We start from the raw sequence: 12,955 nt of genomic DNA, 5'->3' as shown, positions 1-12,955 counted from the left end.
TTGGTTATCATGGAAACAAAATCTTTGAGTCATTTATGATTAGTTAATTTGGTGCTATTCTTTAAAGTTATATAGATGACAATTTCTCCCCCTTATCTCTATTTTGTTTGTCATCTTGGAATTATACAACTTCTTCCATATTCAAAATAAGGATAAAACAAAAGATAAGAATTTTGTACTGGTTCACAATTACCATAATATTGTCAGGTTTTCAACCAAGAAATGTCCATAAACTTAAAGTATCACTAATTTTTCAGTAATACCAACAAGAGGCATCCAAACTGAGGCAACAAATCACCAACTTGCAGAATTCCAATAGGTAAAAATCTCACAGAAAAACTTCACCACATTCTAATCAATGATACTACATGGAAGTAAAATAAGCACAAACATGTAGGAATTTAATGGGTGAAGCTCTTAGCACCATGAGTCTCAGAGACTTGAAGCAACTGGAGAATAGGTTAGAGAAAGGCATCAGCAAAATCAGAACCAAAAAGGTAAATATATATATACATATATAAATATGTGTATGTTTCCTCTCCACACACAGTTCATACCTTCAATATATATATTTTAGTAAATTCTTGCTCTAAATCTTGTCAGAATGAGTTGTTATATGCTAAAGTAGAGTACATGCAGAAAAGGGTAAGTATAAATCCATTTGATCAGACATGAATGAGATGAACTCTTGACTGTTTTCTGATGATAACTTTTTTATCAAACATTGCAGGAAATTAAGTTGCAGAATGATAACATGTACTTAAGGAACAAGGTGACTGATTTATGGATTGATAATGTAGTGTAATTTATTGAAGATCTCTGTTATTGTGATTTTTACTGATAAAGCAATGCAGATTACTGAAAATGAAAGAGTACAACAGCAAATGAGCATGCTGCCAGGAAATACGATGATGACAATGACAATGTCTAGCACACCTGCTTATGAACTAATGCCTCCATTTGATGCTCGTGGATTCCTTCAAGTGAATTTAATGGAACAAAATCAGCATTATTCTCACCAGCAGCAGCAACAGACAACATTGCAACTTGGGTACTGGGCTTTTGCAAGATGTTGATCATCATTCTCAGCTGGCTGAGTCAAGTGCTAATGCCTCAACAAGGGTGCACTATCACTTTCCATTACTTTCTTGTGTGCACAGTGTTCCATCTCGCTATGAGATTGCTGATAAAATTAAAAGTCTGAATGATAAGCTAGAAGAGATATCTTTTTCATACTTTGAATCAAACTGTAATTAATTGAAGATTTTTCTGTTGGCAGTGATGATCAAGACTTAGTTGTTCCCATTTTGGGCTCTCAAACATTAATGCGAGATCTAGAACATGAATTGAAGTTCGGAATCACAATTCATTATAGTGTTTAGTTTTACAAGGGCCAGGTATGTGTATCTTATCTATATATAAATGCTATATATGTATATCTGCAGATTGATTTAGAATTGAATGAATGATTAATATATGTTGAATAAAATGTGTGTGTGTGTTTTTTTTGGAAGGTTGGTGGTTGGGTGACTGAATATGGTAATTAAGACATTAATTTACTACTGTGAGAGGGTGCTATGGTTCCTTATGCACAACCTGGAAGAGCACTGTAACTATTTGCTTCCTTTGTTCATGGACAGAGACTGTGGCCAAACACAACACATCCTTCATTTTATGATTGATGAGTCTTGTTCTTCAATTTGTTTATAAACAATTGTCTAGCTTGTGATTATTATAATATGTTTGCAACTCAGAGAGAAAACAAATTTGTAAATTTGACTTAATTATTAATGAGTTATAAATAAATTTTTTATAATTTTTAAATATTAATTGAATGAGTTCAATGCGCATGATTCAAATGAGTTCAATGCACAGGATTCATATATATATAAAATTGTCAAAATATCAAATAAAAAATAAAAAAGAATTTAAAAAAAATCAAACCCACGGCGGTTTATACATGAACTGCCGCCACTTTCTCAGAGTTCCTCTGCCTCGCTCTCTTTATAATTTAACGGCCGTTATATAACCGCCGAGAATTCTCGTACGCATTTCGCGGCCGTTGTTCCGGCCGTTCTATAAAACCGCCGTGAATTATGCTCCCGACGTTCGTATACGCGGCGGTGTTGCAACTGCCATTGGTTTCATTTAGCGGCGGTTATAACCACCGCTAAATGATTTTAAAACCGCCACAAAAAACATGATTTCTTGTAGTGTTAGCAGTAGTAAAAAACAAGATCATGGATAAAAAAAACCATTGTTATGATCATTAGTTGATAGATCTAATGGCTTAGGTCTTTGGGATATTAGACTGCTAAAATTGCTTCAATGTCCAAGAATATTCTCGATTACTTGAATTTTGGTAATTATAAAATCTGGCATGATGTTATGAGATTCAATTATGGGAATTATAGGTTGTGGAATCACTTTGTTCTTTCCAATTGTTTCTAGATCTACAGAGCTATCTACAATATTGTTAAAATAATAAGACCTAATCTCAAAATCAAAACTCTTAATTTCAACAATGTTAGTTTTTTTAATAATAGGACCTATGTTAATTAAAAAAATATATATATACACACAGTGATGGAAACCATAACCCTTGGACATCAAAAGCATTGTTCTGCTATTACATAGTGGCTTGTCTTCTAGCATTTGATGTTTATTAGAAATAAAAATTGGGTTTTGATAAGCATATGAGAAACCAATAAAATTTGTTTGTCCTGCCAATTCCTCATCTGATTTTCTCCTATAATACAAGTAGTGATAGAGATACCAGGTGCAGTCTCGTGCAAAGAAACAGTTACATGAATTGCAGTAATACAACTACATTAGAATAAAATACTATCTAATTTGACGATCCATGAAGTTAGAAATATCTAATAATAGATCACATGCATCCAATTAATACCATTGATAATCTGCATGAGTGCATGCTCAGTTCTCAGATTTATTATTGAAGGTAAAATTAACCAATAGATTTAGTGAATCATTTTGCTCCAAACCCTTTCGGATATGTGGCACATGACAATGAATTGCACTATCAATGGTGTTTAGATGTACCTTTTTTGCCACCTAGTTCTTATTAATAGCTTGGCTACATCATATGTAAGCAGTTTTTCTTTGAATTCACTTTAAAATTTAATTTTGTAATGGCTTGTTTGTTAATTCTATTTTCTCTTAAAAGCAAACTTGCTTAAGTAACTTGGCCTTAATTCATTTAATAATCATTGTGGCAACCATGAATTTGTTCCCATGCACTTGAGCTAAATTGATTGTGAAGTCTTGAAATTATTAACACACCAACCACCAATCCCTTAACATGTACTTTTTATCAAAAACCTGTGTTCCTAGTGATGAATGTAGAAAGTTTTCCAATTAAAATTAAAAAGTAAATAAATATTATTACAAAAAATGGTCTAAGAGTTATTTGTTTCTTAGATTAAAATCACTACCAATCCCTTAAATGGACTTGATTTAAGTCCATTTTGATGGTCCTCTAATTCAACATTAACTTCTTACTCATGTCAAATGTTGTGGCACCCATTTTTGTTCCATGATTATATACTGTCCAAATGTGAGGATATTATTTACTTCCCAAAATGCAACTTTATCCCAAGCCTGGTTGCACCTTTTTCCAGAAACTCTCTTGTATAGTCATAGAATGGCTTATTGTGCTCCATTTATGAGCATTGACTAACATGAGTTACTACGAAAAGATGCACAACATGTTGGACTAGATCAAATTTTCAGCACCTAATCTCAATCAGAGCTAGAGCTATAGCATGTTAAAATATGTATAGATTTCAAATCAGATCTCTTGAAGTTGTTTGTGACAAGGCAACTTGGAATACATAAAATATTTTAACAATAACTTTTAAATTTTTATGTAGTGAAAAATACTTGCCTTATTTATTACAAATACACAAGAGAAAACCAATATTTGGTTTTGTATAAGTATATTAGCAAATTTCAGCAATATTAGCACCAAAAGAACTCCATAGAAACAAAAACAAGATCAGTGATCAGAAGAGGAGGGGTGAAGGGCATGAACAAACTGAGATCGCTAGGATAACCAAGTGGATGACAAACTGGAGCGCTGTGGCGATGGATTGGTAGGGGCAACCAAGCAAACAATGTAGGGAAAGGAGACATGCAATTGCATTTAGGGCCCGTTTGGCATTTTGCAGGGAAAGTAATTGCATGTAAAGTCTTTGCAGGGAAAGACTTTGCATGCAATTACTTTACCTGCAAAATAACATTACAACGTTTGGTTATCCCAATCAAAATTGTAATTACTTTGCATGCAAACTTAATTCCCACGTTTGGTATGAACTTGTTTTCAACGTAAAATTAGGTTTATTCTCATTTTTGCCCTTAGTTGTTATAGTTACTAAATTTGGGTTTTTATTCAACTCTAATAATATTATTAACTTAGTCCAAATAATAATTAACCTATTCTTCATAAATTAAAAAAAAAAATCAAATGGGGTTTTTATATTTTTTTAGTACACTAAAAAAAATATAGATTTAAACCACCATGTGTTCCTAATTGTCCATCATACAATTTTATTTGTTTCAATTCTTACATCTATTGCCTGGATTGATATTATCCAACAAATATTCATGACACATTCCATATGAACAATCACACATTAATAAATAGCTCAAAGTATTACCATAAATTCATAATCCAAAATCAAAAGTACGACAAAGTCTAGACATATTGTTTTAATTATCCAAAACATAAAATATGTCCAAATCACAAACCCATAAAAGAGACAAGAAATAAAAATAAAAATATTTTGATTTGAATAAAAATAAAAATAAAAATATTGTTATGCAAAACATGATAAAAGAGACAAGAAATAATATTGTTAAACTAAGGAATTAATATTTTGATTTGAATGCTTCTACTTAATATTTATTTATATATCTCATATATTTTTAAAAAAACTTTGATTCACTACAAATACTGAACAATTTTTTTACGTAGGGAATTAAAAACAATCGTGGACAAGTAAAAATATATATGTCTCAAGTTCTTATCTTATCATGTTGGATTATTATTTCAACATAGATTTGATTTAATCAAAAAAATTCTCCAATAAAAAAATTTTTATCCAAACAAATATGAAATTTATTTATCTTTGATCCATTTAAAAATATGAATTTTTACACCAAGAAAAATTTAACAAAAATTTAACACAAAATAATCTAACAAACTTGGGAAAAAAATATTACCAGGATTTCTCCGATTCAGAAGAAGCGACAACTCTCCGCCGAATTGGAAATATGATCGCGTTAGGGTTTTTTCAAAGACAAAACAAACGAGAAAGAGTTTTATGTAATAAAGGGTAGTTTGGTAATTTGACAATTACCAAACTTTCCCATCCAACGGTGTAAACACTTTCACACCACCCCCTGTGAATCACTTTCCCTAGTCAAGTGGAAAGTGATTACAAGGAGACCATATTATTTTTAAGAACCAAACGCTTGAAATAGATTCACCCCTCTTACTTTGCAGGGAAAGTAACAACTTTACATCATACCAAACGGGCCCTTAAACGTTTATAAAATTCCTGACTAAGATCTCATGATTGCTTGCCCAAAAAGAACTCTATCCAATTTCAGCGAAAACCAAAGAAAATAAAAAAAATCCTCATAAAATATTTGCTGATATATTCAGCTGGGATTGAATTTTCTTGCTGAAAATTGAGTAAAAACCAAGAATGGATCTTGGCAGGTGAAGTTCCAAGAATTCGATTAAATTCAACCCAAGACAATTCCTTTGCAGTTTTTCAGGTTTTTTTTCCCACAAATAACAGTAGGGCACCATCTTGGTGCCGCTCATGACTCAGCATATAAAGCGTTAAATATATAAATAAAAATTTGAGATGATCTTGACCTTAGCATGATAAATTGGCAGTGGAAGACTTACACTCAAATGTTCTTTTCAATTTAATATGTATGTATAGAATGGAAAGTTTTCAGAGTTTATAGAATGGATTTATAGGAAGTGTAGGTAAAGTTTATGTGGAATTGCACTAGTGCGATGAACTTTTTCTATGCTTCCAAGAGTGTATTTGTTATGACTGAAGTGGGTGAGTGGCAAACATCTTGTACACTTTGGTTCAGGTTTAAAAATTTGCAAATAAAATTTAAATTTAAATTTGGGGAAAAAATCATTTTTTAAGTGCACATCCCCACTTCCAACTTTTTTTATTTTCTATTTTAAATGTTGATTTAGTACTTACTTCTTTTTGTTGAAAAGTTACGTATGCATATTCATTTGAATGTAGTTTTTTTTTTTAATCAAGATGGGTGGCTAGGTCGCTAAATAAGATGACTGTGCACAAGCCTCGATGTAGTAAAGGGGAGTGGGGCCTACACACATATGGGAGCTGGGACCACCCGCACACAACCACTGCTCACACTCTTAAAAAAGTGCCATCACCTATGATTCGAATTATCACCACTTGTGAAGGGTCCGAATGGGAACCCGGCTACCAATAAACCACTTGGTCATTAGTTGTTTGAATTTTGAATGTAGTTGTTTCGCAAAAATCTGGGCTCTAGAGAAGTATACAGTCTATTTGTGATTTTACAAGTGTATAAATATATAAAAATCCTCCGAAATATCAAAGTTAATATCATAATCAACCATAAATGTAAATTGTTGCTTTTACAAGGTTATAGGAGCAAAATACTCTTTACAAAATTGGGAAGGATGATGACTTAAATGAGAAGACACAAAGAAGTTGTTGAATATATTAAATAGGGATTTTTGCCAAACTAGCTTTACTTTTATTTTTAATAGTCTAAATGATCTTAAAGCTATTTTATTTGTTTATGTTAGTTCCAGTGGGGTAGGTGTGTAAGGTAAACACTCAATCTCACAAGAAATTAAAACACAAACATGCAAGAGAAAGAAGACACACAAGTTGGTTACTCAGTTCGGCACAATCTTGCCTACATCTTGGGGGTCCAAGCCAGGAGAAATAATCCACTAAAAGAGGTGATAGAATAAAGAGTACAACACTCCCTTACTCAAAACAAAGCATACCCTCTTAAGATTGCCCACTCTCCTCAACCCTCACCAAAGGGTCTCTCACCCGTGGCTCATCCTAAATCTTCAAGCATGATATCTTATATAGACGCACCTATGTCCATTAGATCCTTCCTCTTTTAGAATTCTCCGCAGCTTTCTAACTTGAACACCTTCCAAAATTAGATGTTGTAACACCCAGTTGCAACGTTGCCCACCTTACTGAACATGACTGAGTTCTAGCCAGTTGCAACTAAACTCGCGACACCTTCAACCCTCCCGGTTCCTTCAGTCCACTTCATAGCAGTTGACTCATCCCGAGCTCCTTCTGCCTGAAACTGCTTCCTTCCTCATGTCACTTCAGCAGGTCCCCTCTCCTGAGGGTCGCTCCTACCAAGGCAACCATCTCACCAAAGATGGTCACTGAAGATCTCCCAATCTTCTTTCCAAACTTGGTCCAAGTTTGGTCTTCCCATGTGATCTTCATTTAAATCATGGAAATATTATTAATGAACTTGATCTCATCTCATCCAAGTTTAACCTTCAATATCTTCAAGCATGATCTCCAATCATCCATGCTTGGATCTTCAAATCTTTTATCAAATCTTCAAGTAATCTTCAATCAATCTCCCATATGTGATTTGTCTCCTTGAATAGCTTCATCCATAATTAGTCTTCTTACTATCTTTTACTCCATGATGATCAATAATTCCTCTCTCTTTAAAATAAATCTTTCATAAAAGGAGTTTTACCAAAGATGTGATTTATCATCCAGGATCTTACCAAAGATAGATAAAATCACACCTAAGATAAAACTTGCCCTTTTTGATGAGATCCCTTTACCTTGATCTTCCTTCCAAAAATAGTCATTCTTCATATGAAATATTGAGAGGAATTTCTCTAAACATAGTCTCCCATCATGATCTTTTGGCCCTTATATCTCCATATGCCATGTTACCATGCGTTAGCCACATCATTATCCTAGTCATTTCTCCTTTTTGTCAAGTCATCACAGCCACGTCATCTTCCATTGCCATGTCATCTCTTGACTTGTCATATAATGCTAACTCAAGTCTTCAGACCTAACAGTTTAAATAATTCTATGGCTATCACATCTATTTCTAGTCAGCACCCATTACCTGGTAACCAAAGCATCAACTACTGCTTTTCTCAAACACTTCAATAAGTGACAAGCGCCATATACATCAAGGAAGTGCATACGAGCCAAAAATTTATCATCTAGCTCTCATACCCTCAAACAAGATGAGGGATTTGGGGTACAATCCTTTCCCACAACTGCTGACCCATTACCACAAACGCTTTCAACGAGCCTTGAAGTCAAGAGTTTTGAATGTCTCACTGTGTTATAGGTACTTTATTTTATTTTTTTATAGGTGTTTATTTATATTAATTGAACTAATTTATCTATTTTATTTTGAGTAATAATATTTTTAGAACTAGGCTCTATATTTGGCACCATTTGACACGTCAAGCGTGATGATGTGGCAATTGTGATTTAGTAAGAGATGACATGAAGATATGAAGCTATCTTTGGATGAGCTATTTTTAGCTAGACTATCAACTTGGAGGATCTCTCTTGAAGTGCAAGCAATGGTCATATGTAGACACATCTATATTTGACAAGTGAATCAAGTTTGGGAGATCAACTACTTGGAGGCCAAGATCTCATTGAAGTTATTTATAGGCGGAGCTATTTGAACACACAACTATATAAGGAGAAGATTGAAGCCTAAACTTGAATGATTAAAAATCAAGCTTGGTAACAAAAAAAATTGTGAAAACTAAACTTGTATGAATGAAGATTAAGTTTGGAAACATGGAGATTGAAGATCAAACTTGGATGAATGAAGATCAAGCTTGGAAAGATTATGAAGAATAAACTTGGATGATTTGGAGATCAACCTTGGTAAAAAATTTGATGATGATTGAAGATTCTTTGCAAAGTATCTTTGGTATGATAGAGACACGTCATGTGGGTACGACCCTTACGGGGATACTGCTGATAAGGATATGAGTAGGCGAGCTAGTTGTTGGTAGGTCAAGATTGGGAGGATTCGACTACATCGACTTAGATTTGGACATAGTTAGGAGGACTGGATACGTCTATAGTTCTCATTGCAACAGAAGCTGCTACTCAGTTAAGGTTAACAGGAGGGCCATGTTGCAAGCTCGGTTATAATAAGACTTGCAACAAACTATGTTTGGAAGATATCCAAATTAGGAACCATTGAGATTCTAAAAGAGGGAGGTGCTATATTTGGGGCATGGAGACTTCTATATAAAAGACCATGCTCTAAAACTTAGGATAAGCCACCGAAGAGACCCAAATATGTGGGTGAGAGTGAGTGTGCATCTGGCAATCTAGAAAAAAATCTTTTTTATCTTTGTGAGGATGAGTGCTAGAGTTATACTCACTTTTATTACCCTATTTAGTGGATTTCTATCTCTCAGCTTGGCCTCCCATACATAGGCAAATATTATGCCAAATTTGATTACTAATTTCATATACCTCCTTTCTCTTTGGTTTGTGTGTGATTGTGTGAGTGTTTGCTTGAGAGATTGAGTGAATGGTAACCCAAAATAAACCCACCAGAACTAATAGATATTTAGGCCAAATTGATAGTTTGAACAATGTGGATGCCAAGTTGGCATCTATGTCAACATCCATGTTATTCTTTATCCCTCTTTTTTTAAAAAGATTTAATTTTTTATATAAACTAAACCCTTAATGTTTTATAATGTTTAAAATTTAGAGGTTTATATTAAACTCTAAACCTAATACCCTAAAATCTTAAATCCAAATACTATAAAATCTTATACCCATAATTCAAAAAACCTAAACCCTAAATAATAAACCCAAATCCTAAATCATAAGTATTAAACCCTAAACAGTAAACAACAAACCCCCATAGTAAATATGTGGTTTACTGCTTAGGGTTACCGTTTACACTGAGGTTTAGATGATAAAAAATATTAAGTTTTTTTAAAGAAAGAGAGAGAAAGAATGACGTGGATGTTGACGTGAATGCCAACTTGGCATTCATGTCCCAACTTGGCATTCACATCATTCGAACTATTAATTGGGCCAATCTGTTCGGCCTAAATTTCATATTGTATTTTAAATATTAGATATGTTATAGGAACCAACATTAGTTTTACTTCGAAAGATAATTCTTTAGGTTTTATTAATCTCAAAAATCAATTTAATAAAACAATCACCAACATTATATTCATTAAATTCATCTAGATCCCTATATTTTTGTAAAAGAAACCTCTCTCATTTGGCATATTTCCCGAGTCTTGCTTAAATTTGACACTAGGTGACAAGCACTCCGATTTAATGTTTAAGTCAGGGATGGGTACAGATATGGAGTGCACTCGCTAGCTCAACAACACCTTGCCCTCGTCTTACGTAGGTTTCAATCTCGAAACCTCTTCGAAATGAGAACCTTACGTAGGAAAGATATTTTCAAAAAAAAATGATTAATGCATTAGCTGTTAATAGTATGTATAGTGTATATATATATATATATATATGTCCTCTTAGGTCTATGAATGTATGCAATTACTCATGATATGTTTTATATCTTCCCAAGTTTAACCAATCTTAACACAACGTAATTCAGATTGCCTATAAGTACCCAATTTAGTTATTTGTCACAATGTGCATTTATTTTATTCTTCATTTTGACCTCTTAGGTATGTAAATTTTTTCTTTTCCTTTTAGTGGTTAGTTGGTGATGGACCATCAACACATTCTATATTTTCTTCTTACTTGACGAATTATGTGAATATGATGACAATATATGCACTTGTTTTTTTTTTTTTTTACTTTTATTTTGAGGAGGAATAGTAAGAGAAGTGCTATAAATGAAAGATCTTTGGCTAGATATGAGTCATGAAGAGATGTAATAGATTCCCTTATTAAGTCAGGTGATAATTATTCTATATGGGAATTAAGAATGTGCACGTACACATTTGCACACATCTTTATGAGGTCCTATAAGGGTACAAGGAAGCTTGGTGCAACTTGGTGGATTTACAATTGAGGTGTAAGTTATTTGATGAGTGTACATTTATATGATATTTAATATCATTTTGAACACTTATTAGGCATGTATTATAGTACTTTTGTGGAATACGATGTTAAACATGGTGTGAATGGTATTTTTAGGTATCGAGCAATGCTGAAAGATGAGAGAGTGCTAAAAGAAGCAAGAAAGAGCTAAAACAAGAAAGATAGAGCTCTCTCCGCACCAACAACAGAAGAACAGGCCAAACAAACCCACTTACAGGCACCTTATGGCCATACTTATGACCATAAGCCTCAGGTAGAGGACCTTGTGGGCATTCTTATGCCTGTAAGAAGGAGCATAAGTGTGATATTCCAACCTTTTTCCTACTTCCCTACCATGTTTTTGACACGTCCTTTTGCATATATCTTGTGTGTAAGTATTTTTGGAAATGTTTTAACATGTCATAACCTAAAGAGGGGCCATACGACCACCATGCAGGCATTTTGATCCCACATGAGCATGGCTAAGAGCCATGAAGGCCGCATGGATGTCCACATGGCCTAGGCTAAAAGCCATGCGGGCAACCATACTAGGCACATGGGTGTTAGCATGGAACCTCGACCCTAGGGCTTTAAAAAGCTTTTCTTCTAGGGCTTTTCTTTCACTTTCTTGCCCTCTTTCTCCCCCACACCTCTCCTCCTCTAAGCCTCATTCTCTTCTCCACAAACTCCCCCATCTCTTGCCTCTAGATCAAGAGGAAGACAAGGTGAGGATCGGATCATCTTCTTCTCCTCTTGTTCCTTAGAAGCTTGAAGGCGAGTTTCTTCCTTTTCTTTCTTCCTTTCATTTTGATGAATCTTTGGGATGAGAATGGTGAGAATCCTAGGGATTAGATGGATGTTGAGTGTGGAAAACTTGTATGGTTGTATTCTTTCCATTTTTGATGAAGATTGAGAGAAATTTCTTCATCTTCTAAACTAGGATTACTGTAGTACTGAACCCATCTAGGGTTTCTTTGCCATTCTCTTTGGCCTTGAATGTTGAGAGAGATTGAATCTTGTAGAAACCTTGGAAGGTGCTTAGTAAACCCTAGGAGTTTTCATTCCATTTTAAGATGGTTTTCCTCCTTCTTGTTTTAAGTTTTCTTTGGGTTTGATCCTTTGATTGCTTAGCTTGTTTTAGGAGGCAAAGCTTCGACCAAGGGTAAAGGACCAGTGGAAGGTTAACACCGTATTTTGTGGATCACTAATTTTGTGAGTGGATGATTCAAATGCATAATTCTAATAGAATATATACACGGTTTATGTATTTTATTAGGATGAATGACAATGATTCATGGTTTATCGTGTTGAACTGAGGTTTTTAATTGATTTGGAAAGGCTTTTCATGTTATGGTTGTTTTATGAAATATTTTATATTTGAGGGGATATGTCAATGAATATTTTGAGATTGAATAAACTATGAAACCATATTTTCATACTATTGTGACTTGTTATCAATAATTGTTGAAATGATTTCCATTCCTGGTTTGGGGATGTTGTCTTGGATCTAGACTTTTGGTATGTCATGTATTTCTTGTACTATTGAGTTTCCACAGGTTTTGATGGTAACCAGGTGGAGTCCTTCCCTGCTGCAGTTGGTGGTCTTCATGGCCAGCCTATTGAGGTGGCATGAAAACCCGAGTTTACTATCCAGTTCAAGTGGCATGTAGAACTTTGATTGGATATACATTGGGAATCCAGAGTCACCACACAAATTCCCGAAGGGTCAATGATAAGTGCTTGTTTGATATATACTTGGTCACATCTTCTATGCACTTTGAGCATGATTATTGAAAGCTACCATCTCGGTAGAAAGAGCTACCACCTCA

General features: G+C 34.0%; 1 protein-coding gene across 1 annotated transcript; it reads left to right on the top strand.

The window, feature by feature from the left end:
• Positions 1-263: 263 nt before the first annotated feature.
• Positions 264-12,759, top strand: LOC120282746 (MADS-box transcription factor 3-like; the record flags this gene model as incomplete). Its single annotated transcript, XM_039289598.1, has 7 exons — positions 264-319; positions 398-497; positions 604-645; positions 731-772; positions 855-1,051; positions 1,161-1,249; positions 12,683-12,759. Coding segments are annotated over 7 exons (603 nt in total), but the record flags the coding sequence as incomplete, so codon positions are not given.
• Between the last annotated feature and the right edge of the window lie 196 nt (positions 12,760-12,955).

This window comes from Dioscorea cayenensis, chromosome 18, assembly GCF_009730915.1.
Source record: "Dioscorea cayenensis subsp. rotundata cultivar TDr96_F1 chromosome 18, TDr96_F1_v2_PseudoChromosome.rev07_lg8_w22 25.fasta, whole genome shotgun sequence".
NCBI lineage: Eukaryota > Viridiplantae > Streptophyta > Magnoliopsida > Dioscoreales > Dioscoreaceae > Dioscorea > Dioscorea cayenensis.
The sequence above is the reverse complement of the archived record's forward strand: the minus strand, read 5'-3'. Positions and strand labels throughout refer to the sequence as shown.